Source organism: Micropterus dolomieu, linkage group LG06 (genome assembly GCF_021292245.1).
Source record: "Micropterus dolomieu isolate WLL.071019.BEF.003 ecotype Adirondacks linkage group LG06, ASM2129224v1, whole genome shotgun sequence".
NCBI lineage: Eukaryota > Metazoa > Chordata > Actinopteri > Centrarchiformes > Centrarchidae > Micropterus > Micropterus dolomieu.
In genome coordinates, this window is record NC_060155.1 from 20,750,299 (window position 1) to 20,773,272 (window position 22,974).

The 22,974-nt window shown below is 40.7% G+C and overlaps 2 protein-coding genes across 3 annotated transcripts in view; both read left to right on the forward strand.

Moving 5' to 3' along the window:
• Positions 1-2,753: 2,753 nt before the first annotated feature.
• On the forward strand, positions 2,754-14,264 carry LOC123972568 (receptor-interacting serine/threonine-protein kinase 2-like). Of its 2 annotated transcripts, none has more exons than XM_046052095.1 (11): positions 2,754-3,303; positions 4,406-4,559; positions 5,123-5,278; positions 6,349-6,506; positions 7,080-7,129; positions 7,254-7,415; positions 8,394-8,479; positions 10,200-10,301; positions 10,450-10,546; positions 10,726-10,953; positions 11,108-14,264. In XM_046052095.1, exons 1-11 carry the CDS (start codon positions 3,104-3,106, stop codon positions 11,497-11,499), a joined length of 1,785 nt encoding a protein of 594 aa, XP_045908051.1. In that variant the 5' UTR covers positions 2,754-3,103; the 3' UTR covers positions 11,500-14,264. The 2 variants fall into 2 exon arrangements, with proteins under 2 accessions (XP_045908051.1, XP_045908052.1); XM_046052096.1 differs by having other exon boundaries at positions 11,111-14,264.
• A 1,198-nt stretch (positions 14,265-15,462) lies between these two features.
• LOC123972317 (Y+L amino acid transporter 2-like) overlaps positions 15,463-22,974 on the forward strand; it is a 10,945-nt gene continuing 3,433 nt past the window's right edge. Inside the window, exons 1-7 of the mRNA XM_046051723.1 lie at positions 15,463-15,982; positions 19,432-19,557; positions 19,643-19,787; positions 20,913-21,036; positions 21,292-21,395; positions 21,583-21,679; positions 21,811-21,960. Coding sequence (XP_045907679.1) covers positions 15,463-15,982; positions 19,432-19,557; positions 19,643-19,787; positions 20,913-21,036; positions 21,292-21,395; positions 21,583-21,679; positions 21,811-21,960 — 1,266 coding nt within the window. The remainder of the gene's footprint in view (positions 15,983-19,431; positions 19,558-19,642; positions 19,788-20,912; positions 21,037-21,291; positions 21,396-21,582; positions 21,680-21,810; positions 21,961-22,974) is intronic.

A 22,974-nucleotide genomic window follows, 5' to 3' on the forward strand; every position in this document is an offset into this window, starting at 1 on the left:
TTGTCCAAATTTAGACAAAATACAACATTATTTGTACTGGGGACGCAGAAGGCACCACATAAAAAATTCTCCCAGCAGCAATCTCCTGACTCTGCCAGGTTACAGCAACCCCCTGACTTTGTTAAACTGCTGCCACACCCTGTCCCAGTTGAAATGCAGCAACCCTCACCAACAGAACTGCAACAGGCTTTTGCTCCTGGATTGCAAACAAGTGTGGCTCTCGTGCTGAGAAGCTCTGCTCTCACTGTTGGTTTTCTGGCCATCCTACAGGTCTGGTTCTGCATCTGCCTGAGGTCTCCAGTTCCTGCTTCGCACCTGTTCATATCTCAGGCTGTCCACCTGAGGTCTCCTGCTCTGACCTGGTCGAGCACCTGGTTCCTAGTATAGACACTGGCCACTGAGTCCCTCCTCCAGACTGCTCCCCAAACACTTGCCCTTGGGTTTTTGAGTTGTTTTAGTTCCTGTTTTTATTTTGAAATTATCCTTCCTGGTATGTCTTGTCTGAACTTTTACTTCCCACATTCTCCTTAGTTTATTGTTGGCACCTGTCGTAAAGGATGTCTCAAAGAAGTGAAACACTGAAGCAAACCTCACGAACTGGCATGGGATGTGCATGGCCCAGGACCGGAGGGCTCTGCAGCAGTGGATTAAAACTGCTCAGAAGATCATTGGTACCCATCTCCCGAACATCAGTGATATCTGTGAGGTGAGATGCCTCTTAAATGCAATGCCTAATAAAAAACCTGCACCATGTTGACTTAATATTAATTCCATATACATTAAGTAACATTAATATTCCCCAGTGGCTCATACAGAGAAGGAAATAAAAGCAGATTAGATCCAATAGCGCAATTTTTAGTGTCTAACTAGGTCACCCATGACTGATAGCCTATACAGGTGCTGGTCATATAATTAGAATATCATCAAAAAGTTGATTTATTTCAGTAATTCCATTCAAAAAGTGAAACTTGTATAATGTATACATTCATTCCACACAGACTGATATATTTCAAGTGTTCATTCCTTTTAATTTTGATGATTATAACTGACAACTAATGAAAACCCCAAAATCAGTATCTAAAATTAGAATATTGTGAAAAGGTTCAATATTGAAGACACCTGGTACCACACTCTAATCAGCTAATTAACTCAAAACACCTGCAAAGGCCTTTAAATGGTCTCTCAGTCTAGTTCTGTAGGCTACACAATCATGGGGAAGACTGCTGACTTGACAGCTATCCAAAAGACGACCATTGACACCTTGCACAAGGAGGGCAAGACACAAAATGTCATTGCTAAAGAGGCTGGCTGTTCACAGAGCTCTGTGTCCAAGCACATTAATAGAGAGGCGAAGGGAAGGAAAAGATGTCGTAGAAAAAAAGTGTACAAGCAATAGGGATAACCGCACCCTGGAGAGGACTGTGAAACAAAACCCATTCAAAAATGTGGGGGAGATTCACAAAGAGTGGACTGCAGCTGGAGTCAGTGCTTCAAGAACCACCACACACAGACGTATGCAGGACGTGGGTTTCAGCTGTGGCATTCTTTGTGTCAAGCCCATCTTGAACAAGACACAGCTTTTCTGAGGTCCAAGGTCAACACAGCCGTCTACCAGGAAGTTTTAGAGCACTTCATGCTTCCTGCTGCTCACCAATGTTATGGAAATGCAGATTTCATTTTCCAACAGGACTTGGCACCTGCACACAGTGCCAAAGCTACCAGTACCTGGTTTAAGGACCATGGTATCCCTGTTCTTAATTGACCAGCAAACTCGCCTGACCTTAACACTATACAAAATCTATGGGGTATTGTCAAGAGGAAGATGCGATACGCCAGACCCAACAATGCGGAAGAGCTGAAGGCCACTATCAGAGCAACCTGGGCTCTCATAACACCTGAGCAGTGCCACAGACTGATCGACTCCATGCCACGCTGCATTGCTGCAGTAATTCAGGCAAAAGGAGCCCCAACTAAGTATTGAGTGCTGTACATGCTCATACCTTTCCTTTTTTGTATTGGTCTTAAATAATAATTTTATAAGCGATACTGAATTTGGGATTTTCATTAGTTGTCAGTTTTAATCATCACAATTAAATGAAATGAACACTTGAAATATATCAGTCTGTGTGTAATGAATGAATATAATATCCAAGTTTAACTTTTTAAATGGAATTACTGAAATAAATCAACTTTTTGATGATCTTCTAATTATATGACCAGGTAGCCTATCCTGAATTTTCTTTTCTTGTAATTACGAGATCTTTTCTTATTAGGAGATCCTGATATCGTAATTATGACATCTTTTCTCATTACGAGATAAGGTGTTCTTTGGTGAATGCAATGTGCTTCCGTACACATCCCACCAACGTATATGTTGGAAACTCCCAGGTTTGGGGAATTCCCGCATTAAAACTCCCTGTATTAACAGCTGTGTTCAGGCTCTGATGAGGTCTTTTGTTCAACGAAACTGAAACAACAAATGTGAATTTGACGCCTAAACGATGCCGTTATTCAAACAACCTATAAACATCCAATCCTCACATTTGGGACTTGCCTCCATGTGTAATTCATCTCTGATAAGTAAGACCAATTTATGAAAGCTGTATGTGCTCAGGGTTGTTTGGATCAATCAGCCCCACAATAAAGACAACATTCAGATAAACTGTCCGATACTCACGAAACCTTTTGGGCTTGAACGCATCTCGTAAAAACCCGGAAGAGTGTCGTCATTAGCAATAACAAACTCACCTGCCTTAAATGACAGCGGTGCTCAGCAGCTCGCTGTTGTCCCTCGTTGACTCCGCCTTTGACAGCTGGTTAGAGGCAGTCTGGCACCATATGATGAGAAAACAGGCGCATGAAAGCGCACAAGTTAGATTTAACTCTTGTCGTTGGGTGCACCACGGCGTTTGAAACATTTTTCGGTTTCTCTTTTCTCTGCCGTCCCTCCTCCTCCGCCACATCAACGTTAGCTCAGTTTGCTAGCAGTCAGCGACATTAATGGCATGAGCGCGCTTCCTCATTGCGTTTACCAAAGGGCAGTTCTGCTTTCACTGGTGCATGATAAATCCTCAGACTTCCCGTAACAGGCTCACAAACTGCTATGGAGCCGTCCGCGGCTATGGGCTGTATGAACATTGGCAGTCTGACCAGCACCTTGCCGGTGATCCCCTACCAGAAGCTGACAGACCTGTACTACCTGAGCAGAGGGGGCTTCGGAACCGTGTTCAAGGCGCAGCACTCCGACTGGAGGACCACTGTGGCCATCAAGTGCCTGAAACTTGACTGTCCTGTTGGAGAAAGGTACCCTGTTGTCTTTGTGACCACCTCATCTAACAAATTAGTCCATATACACCGAATTTTACCTACTGTGCACTCTGTGACGGCTGTCTAAGGTGTCCGTTTTAATCAAATGTAAGACTTGCAGGTACATTTGAATCAGATGTATGTGTAGTGTTCTGTTGAGCGGCTGCAGGGGTTTTCTGTGGATGACATAAACGCACATGCATGCCTAACATAACAATAAGAACAACATTCTTGATACTGATTCATTTAAATTTGTTTGATAAAGAATTGTGACCAAGATATTTAATGTCCTCTACATGTCAGCGCTCCCTGGTGAACATTTCTGTATGTGCTGATTCTACTTAATTGTCCATAAGCTAATATCAGCTAATATATTGGCATGGCAGATTAATCAGTCAGGCTCCATTAGGTGCGGTTGTTGTGCCCCAGGAGTTGTTGCTTTCTGTTTGGACCAGGTTTGTCTCTATATGCCACACCATCACTCTGGCTTCCTGCTGTTTCAAGAGAAAGATACTTATATCCGCACATTTAAATCTGAGTACAAATTCAGTTCTTAAATACAGTATAAACTGTCCCTTTTACTCCCATGTGTAATGATGCGATGACAGTAAGGGGTGGACTTTAACTCAGTATTATCATGTATTGGATTTCAGCTACATCATATTGTGTTGATGTGATTCATTAATATTGCCATTCTACAAATTTCTAATAATTATAAGAAGAAGCGTTGTAAAATATTTAGCTCATGCTTATATCCAAAGCGGCTTACAATTGCTATATGTGTCAGAGGTCACACGCCTCTGGAGCAACTAGGAGTTAAGTGTCTTGCTCGGGGACACATTGGTGTTTTGTCTGACTCATATAAAGAATTTAACCTCATGTGACAGTGGGACAGTCCTTTGAACAGTTTCAGTTTGATCACTGTACACATTATTTGGCATATATTTGTCATATCATGATATTTGTCAATAGCTTAAAGTGTCTAAATTAATATTGTGATAATACTTTCCATACCGTACCATATTGCCAAGTTGTTTTGGCCTTTCTGTCACTTTGTCTGAGAGTGAAGACTGACTGCGTATCACCGGCTGTGTTTCAGAGAGAGGAACTGCCTGCTGAAGGAGGCAGAGGTGCTCCACAAAGCCAGGTTCAACTACATCATCCAGATCTTTGGCATATGCAACGAGCCCGAGTTCTTCTGCATAGTCACAGAGTTCATGAGCAATGGCTCCCTGGACCTGTTGCTCCATGAGGTAGCTATATGTCATCAAGCAACTTCATAATGCTAACAGCTGTAACTAAACAGAAACAAAATGTGGTTTCATTTGACTTGCAGTGTTGAACCATATAAAAGGATTTCTAGGAAGTTTCTGTTTCATATTCAATGAAATGACCCAGTCTCAAATGTAGAGAACATCTTAAATGCTCTACAGTTCTTGTTTTTCAACTTCTGTTGCCACAGTATCTGAAGGGTAAACAGTGTCTTTGTTCTTCATGGCAAACCGCCTTATTTCTACCTCCTTCTCTTTTATACATCACTCATCATGTACTGTATACTGCGGGAAACCTGCTTGTGATGCAAAAGTGAAACTGGGATGTATTCACAGTGTGATGAAACTTTCAGACAAGCAGAAGGGAGAGACGCTAAGCTGTAAGGAAAGCAGACAAATATAGTTAGGGGAAATTCCCACTTGTCATGTTGTAAATATTAAGTTTTGTAGTTTAAATGCAGTATGATATGTCCTATCTCTCTACACTTCCCTAAACACACGCTTGATTGAGACTTTTATATCTGCTCTGTCGTATCCGCTCACAGAAAGACTTGTACCCTGGATTTGCCTGGCCTTTGCGACTGAGGATTCTGTACGAGATTGCCCTGGGGGTTAACTTTCTTCACAACATGAATCCCCCCCTCCTACATCATGACCTAAAGACACAGAACATACTGCTGGATGGGGAGTTTCATGTTAAGGTACCTGTGCAGTTTGGTACAGTATGTACTGCATGTGTGACAAAAGGAAACAAACGTTTGAGCACGAGCTTCAGTGACTGTGGTTGTCTACTGTAAGTATATCTATAATACCCTAAACTGCTGGGCCTTTCATACTGTCAAAAACAGGGAGTTGATGACTTTAATTTAAATATAAGCCTTATTTCATGTCACGCTGCCTGGCAGTGTGCGAATATTGTCTGTTGTGCTAGTAATTGTTGGTGCTATGGTTGATATTACTGACACTGTTGAATTACCTACTACGCTGTAGCGAAAGTGTGGTCATTAATAATGAAGAATAAGTGGCGGCCTGAAGGTTAGAGAAGCGAGTAGGAGGTCGCAGGTTCAATCCCTGGACCGGCAGAATAAAATCTGGGTGCTTACCCTCTCTCATTTACCAACTCTGAGGTGCACATGAGTGAGGCCCATAACCCCAGCAGACCAGGCTGCGGTTGTACCGGGCAGCTACCAGGTGTGAATGTGTAACTGTCAAAAAATGCCCATTATAAGGGGTGAATGTGTAACAGTGTGATTGTGATCACCTGCAAATGAGAGGTTACACTCAGTGAAGCTCTCTGAATAAATAAATGTTTAAAAAAATAAATAAGATTTTCAAATATGAGGATTTGTTGCTTTATTTTGTCATATATGATAGTAAACTGGATATCACAGGCATTTGCATTGTTGGTCTGATAAAATCAGAAGTCTGAAGATGTCAGCTCAGGCTCTGGAAAATTATAATGGACAATTTGACAGTTTTTAGAGAACATGTAGAGAAAATGATCAGCATTATAATGATAATTGTTAATTGCAGCCCTAATTATTATTTCTTTAATAACCAGTCCACACTTTACCTTGTAGAAAAAGTGCTGCTTCAAAAGCATGTTGTGCTACTAAAGAGCTGCCACTTAAACAGGACAATTCTGCCCCATCATATCTAATGTTCAGTTGTCTTTAGTTGATAAAAGAAAAAAGCTATATATAACATAAAAAGACAATGTTAAATATATGTCTAGAATTCTTGAATAAAGTTCTGCTGTTGTTCTGTCCAGATCGCAGACTTTGGCCTTTCGAAGTGGCGGCAGCTGTCTGTCAGTAAAGGCTCAGGGTCCAAGCCCACAGAGATGGGGGGCACAGTGATCTACATGCCCCCTGAGAAGTATGAGCCATCCAAGAGCCGTCGGGCTGATGTGAAACACGATATGTACAGGTAAGTCACCAAATCCCAATAACTAGTAATTACAATATAACGATACAATAAGAGCGTTGTCTATTATTCTGGATATGGTTTTAGTATCCATTACAGGATCCATTACATAAGAATAAATATATGTCGAGGACAGTCAGCAGCTGAATGACTTTCTGACTGGCAAGGTGAGACAATGCGCCAGCATGGGGTTGGATTGTTAGCATACCAGAGCAGAATATGACAGTCATTTGTGCCAAAGGCTAAATTTGTCAATTGTGCCAGACAAACGGTCGGATGTCAGGAGTCTGTCAGAGAAAGGGAGTGGGGGACTATTACAAAAGAAGTACAAAGTACAAGAAATACACTTTACTCTGTGGCAAAATATGAATCTCTCCTGGATTGTGGTTGATTCAGTATATTAAGCTTTTGTGTAATAGGTTTGGATTGCTGCAACAGTCATTGCTCTTCCTCAAAGCAGCCCCTTTGGTTGTCTTGTCGTAAAGTCCCTCAGCTCTAAAGGGGAATGCCACTCGAAAAGAATTATGTAACCCTAATTTCCCTTAACTGGTTCTCTCCGTGATGTTTACATTGTAGCTACGCCATCATTATGTGGGAAGTGCTGTCCAGGCAAATTCCATTTGAAGGTAACTCACTATTTATTATGTGGCACTCCTGTTTTTTGTTTTTTATATATAAGTTTGATGTGTCACTCTCGTTCTGTTCAGTTGCTCTTTGAGTTAATCACTGATCTGTGTGTGTTTGTGTCAGAGGTGACCAACCCCATGCAAATCATGTTCAGTGTACTCCGTGGGATGCGTCCTGACACAAGTCTGAGCAGTCTGCCTGCTGGCATCCCCAGCAGAGAAACCCTCATCAGTTTAATGACCTGCGGCTGGACTGCTAACCCTGATGAACGACCTTCCTTCCTCAGTAAGTGCACACAAAGAGCTGAAGTGTAGGCAGAAGAGTATAAATTCTGGCAGAGGATTGCACTCTGGTGTACCAGTTTGACCTTTTTTCACTGTCTTCATGTTGAGTAACAGGCATCCTGACAGAGCAGTGACTAAGTATCAGCTTCCTGTCACATTACTGAACCTTTCTCTGCTGACCTCACTGAAACTGTATACTGGTGAAGCTGGGCTGAAAACTAGTATCTTCATATTTAAAATGAATAAAATGGCCCTATAAATGTTTTTTTTGTTTTTTTAATTAGAACCAATAATTGAGACTCACCGGCCATTGATAAGTGCTGTCAGATTGATAAACAGCCAGTGAAAACATTCTGTCATTTAAAACCATTAAGCATTTTTGTGGCCTAGACAAAAAATATAAATTCAGAATTAAAATAATATGGTTCTGTCCAGGTAGCTGCTGTCCACATTAACTTCTCCTTATGACCAAATCTGAAATAATTAAAGCCACTTTTTGGTAATCAGAACATGGAGCAGTTCTCCATTCAGATAGAAATTGATCATCTTGTTCCCAAAACAAACTTAGAATTTCATCAATAATTTTTTGCGAGTACAGTACAAATATCTGAGTGCAACTTATCTTTTTTTCTCTCTTTTTGTCTAACTGACACACCCACACAAACTGCTGAGTCACAGCAACTTAGTCTCATTTGTTGTGTTTTCCACATTGTTCGGAAAAAATGAAGGTCTTGATTTATCTGTCTTGGTCTTCCTGTTGTAAATGTACTCTGCTGAAACCATATAACTGTGCACTTGAGTTTTCCATTTTACTGTAAAAAGGACACTAGCACGTTTCTGACCACACTCTGAGCTAAGGGAGCTCTGTGGTTTAAAAAAAAAGAAAAAGAAGCACATGACTGTGATACAAGTTAAAAATAGTGTCGTCCTGCACTGTTTCGTACACAGTAAAGGTGTGATGTGTTTACTGCCATTTCAGAGTGTTTGATTGAACTGGAGCCCATGGTGAGGAAGTTTGACGAAATTGATTTCCTTGAGGCCGTATTGGAGATCAAGAGATCAAAGGTCAGTCAGGAGTCTTCTCACAGTTCTTCGTTTAAGTGTTTTGGGCATTTATGCCTATATTGTTATATGGTTTACAGTAGAAAGATGACCGGTAATGAAGGAAGAGATGCAACAAAGGTTCCCCAGACGGACTCAGACTAGGGACACTGTTCATGGACATCTGAACTGATAAATATGGAAATGGGAATACTAAGAAGTTTAGTTTTTCTACCTTTGACTATGACAAATATAGTAGGGGCTTCATACTTCAATTATTTTGAATGGGTGAGTCTATTAGAATCATTTTCTAGTTTAGTTTTTGCAAATACTCATCATAAGTTACCAGAGCCTATGGTGATGATATATTGCTCGCTTAGTTGACTCACAGCCAAAAACAGCAAAAAAGCCAGCAACATGCTGAAACTGAAATCAGCTAATGTTTAGTGTCTTTGCTCGGTACATGAACAAAAACAAACTATTAAGATTTAAATGACTAATTACATTTTTCCAGTTAGGTCACTGATGTAATTCTGAGAGTGAAGCAGTACTGTACTAAGGGAAACAAAACACTTAGTGGTGTTTTATCTGGAAACATGATCATTAAAAAACAATTATTGCATTATAGAAAGACATGTTTGATCAGGTCTCAGAGAGAAATACTTGTCTGACTATATAGATGGATAAAGTAAATCCCCATGTTCAGGAAAACCTAGTTACTTATAAGCGTCATACAAAAACAGGAACCTAAATGTTTAACTGTGTGTAATTTGGGACAGTTTGAATTGTACTATTACTAAGAGAGGATTATATTTAATTCCCCCCTAACATATCCTTCCTCATTTCAGTTGGTGTGTGTGTGTGTGTGTGTGTGTGTGTACGCGTGAATGAGACCATTGTTTCCGTTTAAAAACAGGATCAATGCCACGTAGGTATCTGTAGTTATCCTCTTGAGAGGAAGAGGAAACAAACGATTGCTGTGTTTAAAGGATTAGTTAATACAAGAAATTGACTTTTGTTTTTTGTGTTCTTGGTCAGGAAACACTAGTGAACTTGTACAGATTAAAGACCCAGGCTATTCTGTAAGTCCCAATATAACATTTGGTGATGATAGTTGAAAATGTAGATTTATTTTTCTCCTGTTTATAAACATTACTGATGAAACAAGCCTCAAAATGCAGTGGAAAACATTAATAACTTACATTTAGTAGTGTGTTATTGTGTGTTATAGTGAAGAAATATCTATGTATTAAAAGACCTGTCAGTCATTTTGGGAGTAAGAGGACATTCTAGTCTTGTGTTTTAAATGCTGTTACTAATAATACATAGTCACTGTATATTACTTTTAAGTTAAGAGCAGCCATATACGGCAGGGGTTTAACACCGTAGGGCCCTTCAGCAAAACTTCCACCAGGGGGAGAATAAAGTGAAAGTTAACATTTAACTGTGGTCAGATACATGAAACCACTTGTGCTCCACAAGCTGTTTGACATAGTTTATAGTCTTTTTTTCCTCCTTCTTTTGTAAATCAAAAAAACATATTACCTTGTGTGCTGTGTGGACAAATCAAATCAGCATTTTCTTGTATGTAAGGGTTAGTGAATGAGGTGTTTTATGTATTTGTGTTAACAGCAGGTAGGTTGGATTTGTTTATGACATACATTATTCTTAACTTTTGATTGTTCTCCACTAATCTTTCCTGTCAGTGTGACCCCTTCCGCTCTTCTTCCTTGTTCCTCCACAGTTGATCAGAGCATCAGGTTGTTGTTCAGCCCAATCAGTGTGTGAGAATAGGAATGATGAGGGATGCCTGAACATGCTGAAAGACAGGCACAGCCCTTGGCCGGTCAGTAGATGAAATGAGAAGATAAAGTCTAATAAGAAACAGTGATGCTTGGTGTAGCACTTTTACATTTAAGTCTTGTCTGTGTTTGGTTTTATGTCTGTGATGTCTGCATGTAAATATAAATTAAGTATTATTTGTTCTGCCACAGGAGAGCTCCAACTCAGGCTCAGGCTCTTGTTCCTCCCAGGACACGGACATATCTCTACCAGGCGCCCTCACCAGCAGCAATGCTGCACCTTCTAAAGGTAATTAGAACAGGACTGGCTGACCAGACTGCAAGATCACAGACGAGATCGGATATAAAAACGAAGGACAAGCTCACAGTATAATGTTTTAGGTTTTATGGAAAAATCTGTATACAGTACATTATAAGCTTTGTTTGCTACGTGGGTGCATCAAACTTCTTGTACTCTTTTTGATGTAGCGGGACTTCCATCGTCATTCTTAGCTCATCCTCTGGAGGCTCCCGAGTCTTTGAAGGACAACTGCACCGTCAACAATTTGAACAGCTACCAGAGTGCGAGGCCCCTGAATGATTTGAACATACCCATCAAACCAAGCACGCCCGTCACTGAATGGGAGACGATGCTGGATAATCTCACGCTCAAGCCTCAGCCTCAGCCTCAGCCTCAGCCTCAGCCTCAGTATCATGGTACAAGCAGTTAAAGCATAATGTGTGAAATGGGTGGTGATGATGATTATAATAACCATAATAATTAATGCAAATCTCAAAAGTTAAATAAAATATTTTTAGTTTAAAATTTGTAACCATTATCTGAATACCTCCTCCCTTCTCTCTTTGCTAGCAGCAGAATCCTCTCCTCCCTTGCTGCACTCCTCTTCCTCACAAGGCCTAATGGCCCTCTGGATTGAGACACGGCGTGAGGAGATCGTCTCCCAGATGACAGAGGCCTGTCTGAACCAGAGCTTGGACGCCCTGCTGGCCCGCTCCATGATGATGCGGGAGGATTACGAACTGGTGGTTAACCAGCCCACGCGCACCGCAAAGGTCCGCAAGCTGCTGGACAACTGTCCCCGACACAACGAAGACTTCTGCCGCGTTGTCGTCCGCAAGCTGTACGACAACAAGCAGATGGGCCTGAATCCCTACCCGGCTGAAATCAGCTCTCCTACCGCAGCCCTCCTCCCCAGCGCACCGCCACTGTCCATGTCCTACAATATCCCCAGGAACATGTAGCAGCAGTCACAGCCAAACAATGGAAATAATCCAGATGCAGACTGTGCTACCTTTACACTACACTCAACTTTTACTGGTTCCGTTGTCATCAAGATGGTCAACATTCCTCCCTCCCTCAACATTCCCTTTCCCTCAGAAAGTCTGAGAAATGGCTGGTTGAGCAAAAAGAGTCCCAGGTACAAAACAGAGCTATTGGCTTTGAAGTAATCCACTCATCAACTAGAGACAAAAGGTTTTATTCTGTATAATCAGAATCAAAAGGTTTTGACTGAATCAGTGATTTAATGAATGAAAGTGACTTATAGTCTACTTTCTTTATTCTGTGGGTTTCTCTCCTTTTGGTATCTTGTGCTTTTGTCACCAAAACTCAGTTACCAATTTGTGAAAGCATAATTATGTAGCCCACTATATTTTTGTGCGTGTGTGTGAGTGAGAGAGTATGAGTGTGTGTTGCCTTATTTGTAGAATGCAAATCTCCTCAATATACTCAGTTGATCTGAGTAAGTGACAGGAAGACTGTTAACATGCTGGAAAACCTACAGCAAAAATAAGTTTTATTTCTATTATAGCAATCCTAAAGTATTATGAAGTATGTCATGGGTTAATTATCCTGATAATGTTTACCACCCAAGCGAATTGAGTGAGTATGTGGCCTGCTACAGTTACAAATAGTGTCTGTGTTTTTGTAGCGAAGTACATGACTTACATTAAATGTGTGAGAAAATGCACAGTCAAGTGTTGTGCAAGGACGACTTCAGAGCTACTGATACCAACTATGTGGTGTTGAACGTAACTCAGCCGAAGAGTTGGAATGAATTGTGATTTTGGTAGACTGCCGTCATGTGACTGTATGGAAAGTTTTTGTCCCTCTTTTCCCTGCCCCTGTTTTTTTTCAACTGCTGAGCTAAAGAGAGTCACTGGGACGTGGAGTAAAGAGGAAGTTGAGATTGTAATATAACACCCAGAATGAGAGGGACATGTGTGTCTGCATGTCTAGATTAAAAGTGGACCAAAGTATTCTGCCCTGGAATTTCTTTTGGTCTTAATAGTGGCCTCACCTCTTAGTATTCTTCATAATGTTCACACACACTCAGTTTATTTATGGACTCTGAGCTAAGAAGAAAAACAAGTTTCACATTTTTAATGCTCTGCAGATGCATAAGACAACTACTACAATTGAAGATCAAACCTGCTTTGCTTGTAGAGCAAACCTTAAGTTTAATTGCTTTACACAGAAGTTTAAGCAGTCACTCTTGACTCTGTACAACTTTTTCTACTGTAGCTGTGTTTCCTAATCTGACAGTATCGCTTGCTAATATAATTATTTTCTTTGTTTCTCATAGACAGAGATCAGTAGCATTCAGCAAGGCACAATCCTGTTAAATGCAGGAAAAAACACATACTTTTTACCTTCTTTGGAGGGGGGGTATAGGCATTGCTTGATGACGTCATGTCGTGGGGAGACTCTGCATGTTCAAAACCCGAGTTTGGGCTGTTTTCAGTACTGCTTTAATAGCCTTCCTGCGCTTGGAAGGGTTCATTTCAGCATGTAAATATCAACACTCATGTTCTCTGGTACCTTTCTTTGTTTTGATAGCCAAGCCTATCAAGAAAACAGCATGATAATTATCAGGTCGGTAACAAAGGCCCAGACAGCAATCACTGACCCAACTGATTCTCACCTGAAATGAAAACACAGTATGTAACAGCATGTGGAAAGCAAACAGAACAGCCTACTAACCTAACAACCGGTCACCTCCATCACATGGAGATGAAAAAAAGAAGCTGCTAACTGTAATTTTGCCTAATTTTATAATAAAGAAACTTGGGTTAAACGAATTATATCTGTTAGGCTATGGCAAGTTCACCACAGCGTTTTTTTCCTGCTTTGCATCTGGCAACGCCCATCCATCCTTTTAGTGTAGTAGCCTCTAGTGTGTATGTTGTGTGCACGTTTGTGCATATAGTTTCTCATTAAGGGCCTTACAGTCTCTCTTTATCACTGCTTTTGTTTCCTCAAATGGGTGCCTAAATTACAGTAATGTAGCTGTGGCGTTTACTGTTTGTACAATCTATAAATTCACTGCAGAATAGCGTTTGTTTGGTTCCCATTTCTTTCAATAAATGCACTTAATCCTTTTAGTATGTGGATGCACAGGTTCCCCATCATTATGTCCAAAGTGTATTAAAGTTTAATAAAGAACGTTTTATGAGAAACGGTTAGAAATGAGCCATAGCAGTTCATTCTTACTAAGACACATTATTACATGAAATTGTACGCAGTGGTATTTATGATGTTATTTAAATTACAACAGGAAGGCCAAGCAAGGTTGATATGCTTCCATAATGTTGGACTTGTATTGCCTTGTCTTTGATAACAGTGCCTCATATTTTGCTTTTGGTCTCAACTATAGTAACGTGCAAAAGCCTTTTACACACGTATCGAGCAAAGTTGAGTAAAAATGCTATAAATTTGATAGGCCAAGTATGTTGTAACATTTTGTACTGTAGATAATAGTTTCATCTTTTTTATATATTTTTTCATTTGTTATCTCTCGTTAAAAAACTCATGCATTGTTTTTAAGTGATGATTTGATATTTGTAGACTCCCCTTCTGCAAAACACTGGCCTAATTTGGTGTCATTATCAGTATCACTTGATCAAACAATAATATATGTTACATGAAGTTCAGTCGATGTGTAATTGTGGTTTCAACAGAAACTAGGATTTTTCATATATTGTATTAAACACTTCATTAAAATGGGTACTGTTTTTGTTTTTTTACTCCTACCTGCTTTCTTCACTCCACGAGCACACTTATAACACACACTATCAGCTAACATAATGTCATCATCTATATAAACCTGCTGATTGGGATGCCAAGAATCAACACACTGGGGACAGGCCAGGGACTCCTGACCTCTACTGTCCCCAGTAGGCCTGCTGCCGCTTTTAGTGCAAAATATCACTGAAAGTCTCAAAATGACCACAAAGTGACACAGCACAACCGTAAAAAGATGCAACAGTACTTCAACACAATGTAAAACTACCACAAAGAGACATAAAACAATCTTTTTAAAAAATCACAAGATCACCACAAGGAGACACAAAATTACCTCTTTCAGTCTGGGTGTCTTGCTCCTATGTTGGAGGGTTTGGGAGTCTTTTACATGTCTTTGCCCAGGGCTCCATTGTCTCATAATCCATCCATGTAGTAGCGACCTGTCTGAGTGACTGAAACAGGCGTTGGGCCAATCACAGTGCATTAAAATATTCTTTAATGACAGTGCACATCACAATATGCTCTATGTTATACAGTCTGCTGACTGTATCCTGTATGTTCACCCAGAAGCAACTTGGCTCCCCCTCTGTCTTAGCTTGTTTGAGGGCTCCCTGGGGGCAGGGACGAGGTCTGCTTGTCTGAAAATAGCACAGGGGGGGAACACGAGAGTGCGTTCGCCTGGTGCTGGAAAAATATGCGTTGTGGTTGTGCTGGTCTGCAGGGATTGCAACATCGATGCCCTGTTGCTGCCTCTCAGATATGATCTCCCCAATGCTTCACCGCCTGATTCAGAGGCGCAGCACTGACCTGAAGACAACACATGCTCAGAGGAGCAAATATACCTGGTGATCTTTAATAAGAGAGCACATAAAGTAAGTTCACTTTTTGTCAATTTATAAATAACTACACTATAAATATGTTTTGGTCCTTTCAGGATGCATAAAGAGTGGACTATGGGGGAAATTGTTACTAGATTTGGCTACCCGTGTGTCATTTTCTTGTTTAGTGGACATAGCTGTTCAGTTTCTATTTTTCAGTCTTGAGATGCGTAGCTGGACAGTAAAGGAAAAGCATATAAATTGTGTCATATTTATGTGGAATAACTTTGTTTTGACTGTTAAATTGGAATAATCCCTTTAATTCTTGCCCCATCATCTCAACACCAGCACTAGAGTAGGCTAATGGGGGATTTGAGGCAGAAGATGGGGGTCATGTCACAGATGATATGCCCAAGTTCACGGGCTTCGTCTGACGAAGACCTAAAGGCCCCAAAAAATGGGAAAGAAGAGAAAATGCAGATGAGGCGAGAAATCTCCCTCATTAATGGAATCTGCCTCATCGTTGGCAACATGATTGGCTCTGGGATCTTTGTCTCACCGAAGGGTGTACTCATGCACAGTGCCTCTTACGGCCTGTCTCTGGTGATTTGGGCTATTGGAGGCATCTTCTCCGTTTTTGGGGCTCTGTGCTACGCAGAACTCGGCACCACCATCACCAAGTCTGGAGCCAGCTACGCCTACATTCTGGAGTCATTTGGAGGCTTCCTGGCTTTCATCCGCCTGTGGACGTCCATCCTGCTGATTGAGCCGGCCAGTCAGGCTGTTATTTCACTGACCTTCGCTAACTACCTGGTGGAGGCTTTCTACCCCACCTGCCAGCCGCCGTACGATTCTGTCCGGCTCATTGCTGCAGCCTGCCTCTGTAAGCAACACTTCTGTGTCTGAGTGTGTGTTTGTGAGATGAGGGAGACCGGGTATGGTTGTAACATGGGAAGACTTGTAACAACCCCAGTTCCACCAATTAGAGATAAGATAGGAGTTAGGAGATCATTTCAGTATTTACCTACTTCCTCCCCAATCAGGCATGGTGGTTATCAGGTCTGGAAAGAGGTATATTCAGAATATATAGAGAAAATACTGATTTTGAGGTAAAAAAGTAAATTTTTGACCAAAACTATATTTAGTTTAGTATCTATACCATTGCAAATAGAATTCTATCACTTATATTAGATTGAAATGTAGTTTCTTAGGCAACATGTGATGCATTTTTCCTTACTAATTTCAAACTACTAGGCTAATACAGCTAGCTAAACATAGGCTGACAGGGGTGGGGTGGGTTGTAACACTTCTTTGATGAAGATGTTCTTTAATTATGTACATTTTAATAGTATTTATTAAGTATATAAGTTTATTCTATAGTAAATTTACATTCACATACTGTACATGTGTGCGAGTGATCAGACATAGTGTGTTACAGTGAGAGAGAAACTTTGTTCTTTTATGTCACTACCTGTTTTTGAAGTATATATATTAGGGTAGGTTGTAACAAGGGAATACAATTGCATTTGACATTAACTCACGAGGTCTGTGATATTCTTGTTGAGGATTGAATTGGTGCCATTTGTAGTGAACAAATGTGGGTACTTTGTATTAAAGTTTGAGAACTCCGGCTACAAAATTCAGTAAGTTATCGTTGCTGAAGCAAATGGTGTTACAACCATACCCGATCTCCCCTAGTTCATCATCCAAAAAAAATTGATAGTGAGATTTAGGCTTTTAGAATGTAGTTTCTTGAAATGTAATCTGTAAACTCCAGGGTGTGTTCTGATAGCTATAAATGTGCATCTAACATCAAACATGTAAGTATGTGCAATTAAGTAAATGTAATTTACTTCTTTATTTGACAGGGACACACACATAAGACAATATGCAATGCATACAGGTTTCTAACCATGACTAATTTGCAACCCCTGTCCCTGCTTGGACATTTAAAGTTAAAACAGAAATTAAAGAGTATTGAGTTGAAAATATCATAACCATTAAAAAACATACAATAAATACATCCAGTACATGCAACAAGAAAGGGCCTAAAAAGGAATACAGACCAATATTAAACAGAGACCAGAAACATTTAACAATATTTTTCAATACAACAACACAAAGTAGGAGGTGTATGCATACCTGTGTGCTTGTGTGTCCATGCATGCTCACACATGCACACCCAAAGTGTGCTCAAACAGCATGTTTGTATGTGTATGTTTTGTATTGTATTGTAGCCTGTACAGTCAGTATTCACAGACTTGTTGAAGTTTCAGCCATTGCTTTTTATGTGTGTTAAAACCCTTAGGTTCTGTCAATGTTTAGATTTCCGATGGTAACACATTCCACAAATTTCCGAGATTCCTCTTACTGAAAACAATGACTGACCAAATGTTTTGCTGCTTTACAATTTCCACTTACTGTGCCTCTAGTTCTGATTCCCCCATTTTGTTTCTCTGACAGTTGGCTGTTTAATTCTGGCACAAGATTGTTCACACCCTTAAGAAATTGTTTTATAAATGAAAAGTTCACAAAACTAGCAAAACTCAATTTATTATGCTTCCATAGAATGAGGCATGTTACAGATTTCTGATCCATTACTTTTGATGCCTGTTTACATGAAAACCTAATGGGTGTAATTGTTGTTTGGTTGGCCTGATCCCAAACAGTAATACAGTACATTAAATCAGAAAATATCATGGTATGCATAAACTGCCGTGCTTCCTCAAAGGGTGTAAATTGTCTCATTAAACAGAAGCAGTTTACGTTTACAAGACCAGAAATACTGCTCCCACTACATTGCCTTCATCTAGTTATTGTTTTATTGTTTCAACGAGATAACAGTTTGTCAACTGAGTACCGTGATCTCAACTCAAATAGTTTTGGGAGTTGAAGATAATTACTTTCAAGCTAACTTTTAAGAGTGCAAATTTAAATTACTTTATAATTTGAGACCTGGTCGGGTGCTCCAGACTTAGAAATTGTAGTTATAATAGCCGTTTTCCAGTGCTGAGGTAATTCGGTAGCGCTAATGAATAAGTTGACCACATGTGTTACTGGCGTTAAGAGGAGAGAACTGACCATGGTTATCCTTGGCCTTAGATTACTCTAACTGCATAATGACAATAGCTGTCTCACTTTGGTCTGCCTCTTTTATACAAAAAAATGTTTCCTGGTCTTGTGTGTTGAAACTGTACTGGTTAGAAATTTGCAGCCAATTCCTCAGCTGATTGGATAAAGAATTTATTAAATACATTTGCAGTTTCAGTCCTTTCATTACTGACTATTCCATTCCATCCACTTGTCCATCCAAGTTATCATCCCTAAGATTGTCATTAGATCAAACCCCATTTTTGCCATTTAATTGATTTACTTTGTTAGTGGTAGAGTCCGCCAGTCCCGCATTGGCATCAAATTGCCAGTTATCCAGAATTATTGTTTTTAATTTAATTGAGAGTTTTACTCTCTGTAGCTGTATTCAGGAATTGCCATAGCAAACCCAATATGTCATAAGGTCGGTGTTTTGGGTTTCATTTAGTTATTTCCTGTTTTATGTTGATAGAGTCCGTGTCTCCGTGTCTTTGTGTGTTTTGCCACCTGTGTGGTGTGGTCTGCCCTGCCCTGATTAGTTTCACCTGTGTCTAGTTATCCTCCCTGCACAGGTGTAATTAGTCTGTGTGTTTGCTTGTCTCTGTGCCAGTTAGTGTTTGTACAGTGCAGCCCTGCTATTTTGCTAAAGCATTAAACTATTATTGTGAAGCAGTCACAGGAAGCACAATATATTTGTCAATGTAAGTATTCTGTTAAAACAGATAAAAAAAGATTTAAAACTACCTATTAAGGATGACAGAGGCAAAAACAAGTGGTAGAGTGGTATTATAACTTAGTAACCCTATGTGGGACTGGCACCAGCTATAGTTAGACCGCCAGTACTGTAAAAATACCACCATGGTTTACAGCCTAGCTTTGTGCTATGAAGAACGTAGTTAGCAGAAGTGGTATTTAGGTTACAGAGCCATGCTATGAGTCATGAGCTGCCTTACCAAGAAGTGAGTTTCTGTTCTCTCATACTATATGTGGCACATATTCTAGAGTGGTGACGGTCAATGATCTTCGGCATGGGGCTGAGAGATAGCAGGCTTCCATTAGCTATATAGCTTTTGAAATTGAAATTGTCACAAAATGCATTTCACAAAGTGACAAACGTGGTTTAACCCTTGTTTCCTTGAATGATTTCTTTTCGTCTGCACAAATATGTCCTGACAAGAAAGCAGAAGCTGCACTAGAAGCTGTAATAATTGTATCATTACCTCACTCCTCTGGTTTGTCCAGGTATGCTCATCTTCGTTAACTGTGCCTATGTGAAATGGGCCACTCTGATCCAGGACATTTTCACTTACGTCAAACTCATGTCACTCTTCCTCATCATCATTGCAGGAACCCTGAAATTATTTAATGGTAAGATTACATAAAAGTTCTGAATGCATCACTGCAAATATGAGTAATAAACACCACATGCGTAAAACTTTCACTTTTTATATAGGAGAAACAAAGAGCTTCGAAAGTCCATTTGAGGGTTCCTCCACAGATCCCGGAGCCATAGCTTTGGCCCTCTACTCAGCTCTCTTCTCCTACTCTGGCTGGGATACACTCAACTTTGTCACTGAGGAGATTCAGAATCCAGAGAGGTAACACACACATACAATGACATACAAAGAGAAACACTCACTCAGAGACATGCAAATGTACACTTGAGTCTACGTGGACAAGTTTGATCCTTTTTGGCTTGATTTCACTTCCTGCTTCTGGCTCGCTAGTGAAGAATCTTCACAGTGACAAACGAGAGCTCTTTTTCCCCCCGTAAATTAGTTAAGTTTCACAAAGAGGAAGTGTCACTTTTGCAGGAACGACCTGATCATGTTTGCACAGTTACACATTTGCACCTGATAGCTACCCAGTACAACCACTGTGTGATTTGCTGGCCTCTGATCAGCCCCACTGGAGCGGTTGGTGTTAAGGGGCAGGGGCTGGTTTTCACCTTCCCCACCCAGATTTATCCTGCCGGTCCGAGGACTGGACCGACGACCTCCCAGTCACAAGCTCACCTCTCTAACCTTTAGATCACCCTTGTCATTAAATGACAATTGGTTTTGATCTTACTCTGTATTATCTATTTTTCCCAAACAGTTAAATGACTATGTAGGCTAAGTGTGAAAATGCATTGCTTGTAATGATGAACCCACAGAGAATTATATGATTCTACAGTTCCCCTCAGCTCTATGGAGGATCAGCTCATTGTTTTGGTTTCCATGCACTCAGCTTTAATGTTTTAGTCTCACTTTCACCGCTCTCATAAACCTTGTTTACAGAAGAAGCAGTTTTACGTTAAACAACAACTGTACACTACCTGTGACTAGCTGCTGAACACAGTGGAGCATTTAGCAGCTAAAGAGACATACATTTACCTCAGAAGTTGGTGAAGACCAAAACCAGAGCTAAAATATGGTGAAAATATGTCAGTTTTATGTTTCGGCTGCAGCCAAGTGGTCAGAATATCAGTTATTACAGGTTATTGCAGTCTTTTACAAGACATGTTGAAACACGGGCAGATATAATTCTTCCTTTCTGTTGTTGTTTTGTTTAGGTGAATTTGACAGAAGTAAAATCACTTGAGTTGGGATCACATTGTAATCATGTGTAATCATTTGTAGGTTGGAATTAAACTGTAAGTTAATTTGTCATCACACAAACCCTCTGTAATCTGTTTACTGCCAGGTTTAAGTGAGTCAGTAACCTCTCTGTTGTTTTTGTAGGAATCTGCCCTTGGCCATTTCCATTTCCATGCCCATAGTGACCATCATCTACCTGCTGACAAACGTGGCGTACTATGTAGTTCTGGACATACCATCTCTGCTGGCCAGTGACGCCGTAGCTGTGGTAAGACAGCAACAGCCACTTGACAGAGATAATTCCCTCTGATGCTAAATATAGCCCTGCTCTCTAAGAAATGGTTGACCCAAGACATTGCTGTCTGACTTCAGAAACTAAAGTGGAAGTTCCTTGTGTGATGTCAGTGAAATGTGGATAATATAATGGTCTGCGCCATTGATAGGCTCTCCTGAAAACATATCTGATTAGACGTAGACCCAGAGTGTGCTGTTAGTAGTAAACCATGTCAATCTGACCCCACAGACATTTGGGAATGCAGTCCTGGGGCCGTTCAAGTGGATCATCCCTGTTTCAGTGGCCATGTCCTGCTATGGAGGACTAAATGCTTCTATCATTGCTGCCTCACGGTAATGAGGAAATACTGAACCGGCCCTGACTTCAGGCTCGTATCATCAAAGCATTTTGTTACCTTTATTGAAAAGTTCTATACAAATACAGTTGTCGTTGTCGTTGTCGTTGTCGTTGTCGTCGTCGTCGTCGTCGTCATCATGATGAGTATTTTGCAAAAACTTTCCATCTTTGTCGTTCGTGCAGGTTGTTTTTCGTTGGGGCCAGAGAGGGCCACCTACCCAACAGCCTGAGTATGATTCACATGGAGCGCTACACACCCATACCTGCACTGCTGTTCAATGTGAGGACCAAATATTTTATCTTATCAAAACAAACTATCATCTGTTTCCCACACAACAAAAAGGCATAAATATATGAATTCATGTCCTGATAGAATAATAGGTGACTTGTCATTGTGCTGTGTGACTACAGGGGTTAATGGGCCTGATCTTCCTGTGTGTGGAGGACGTGTTCCAGCTCATCAACTATTTCAGCTTCAGTTACTGGTTCTATGTGGGTCTGTCTGTGGCCGGCCTCATCTACCTGCGCCTCACTCAGCCGGACCGATACAGGCCTGTGAAGGTGCAGCTTGTCTCACGCTTCACATGTCATTCTGCGTATATTGTAAAGAACACTCACCTAAAGGATTATTAGGAACAACTGTTCAATTTCTCATTAATGCAATTATCTAATCAACCAATCACATGGCAGTTGCTTCAATGCATTTTGGGGTGTGGTCCTGGTCAAGACAATCTCCTGAACTCCAAACTGAATGTCAGAATGGGAAAGAAAGGTGATTTAAGCAATTTTGAGCGTGGCATGGTTGTTGGTGCCAGACGGGCCGGTCTGAGTATTTCACAATCTGCTCAGTTACTAGGATTTTCATGCACAACCATTTCTAGGGTTTACAAAGAATGATGTGAAAAGGGAAAAACATCCAGTATGCGGCAGTCCTGTGGGTGAAAATGCCTTGTTGATGCTAGAGGTCAGAGGAGAATGGGCCGATTGATTCAAGCTGATAGAAGAGCAACTTTGACTGAAATAACTACTCGTTACAACCGAGGTATGCAGCAAAGCATTTGTGAAGCCACAACATGCACAACCTTGAGGCGGATGGGCTACAACAGCAGAAGACCCCACCGGGTACCATTCATCTCCACTACAAATAGGAAAAAGAGGCTACAATTTGCAAAAATTGGACAGTTGAAGACTGGAAAAATGTTGCCTGGTCTGATGAGTCTCGATTTCTGTTGAGACATTCAGATGGTAGAGTCAGAATTTGGCGTAAACAGAATGAGAACATGGATCCATCATGCCTTGTTACCACTGTGCAGGCTGGTGGTGGTGGTGTAATGGTGTGGGGGATGTTTTCTTGGCACACTTTAGGCCCCTTAGTGCCAATTGGGCATCGTTTAAATGCCACGGCCTACCTACTTGTTTCTGACCATGTCCATCTATTTATGGCCACCATGTACCCATCCTCTGATGGCTACTTCCAGCAGGATAATGCACCATGTCACAAAGCTCAAATCATTTCAAATTGGTTTCTTGAACATGACAATGAGTTCACTGTACTAAAATGGCTCCCACAGTCAC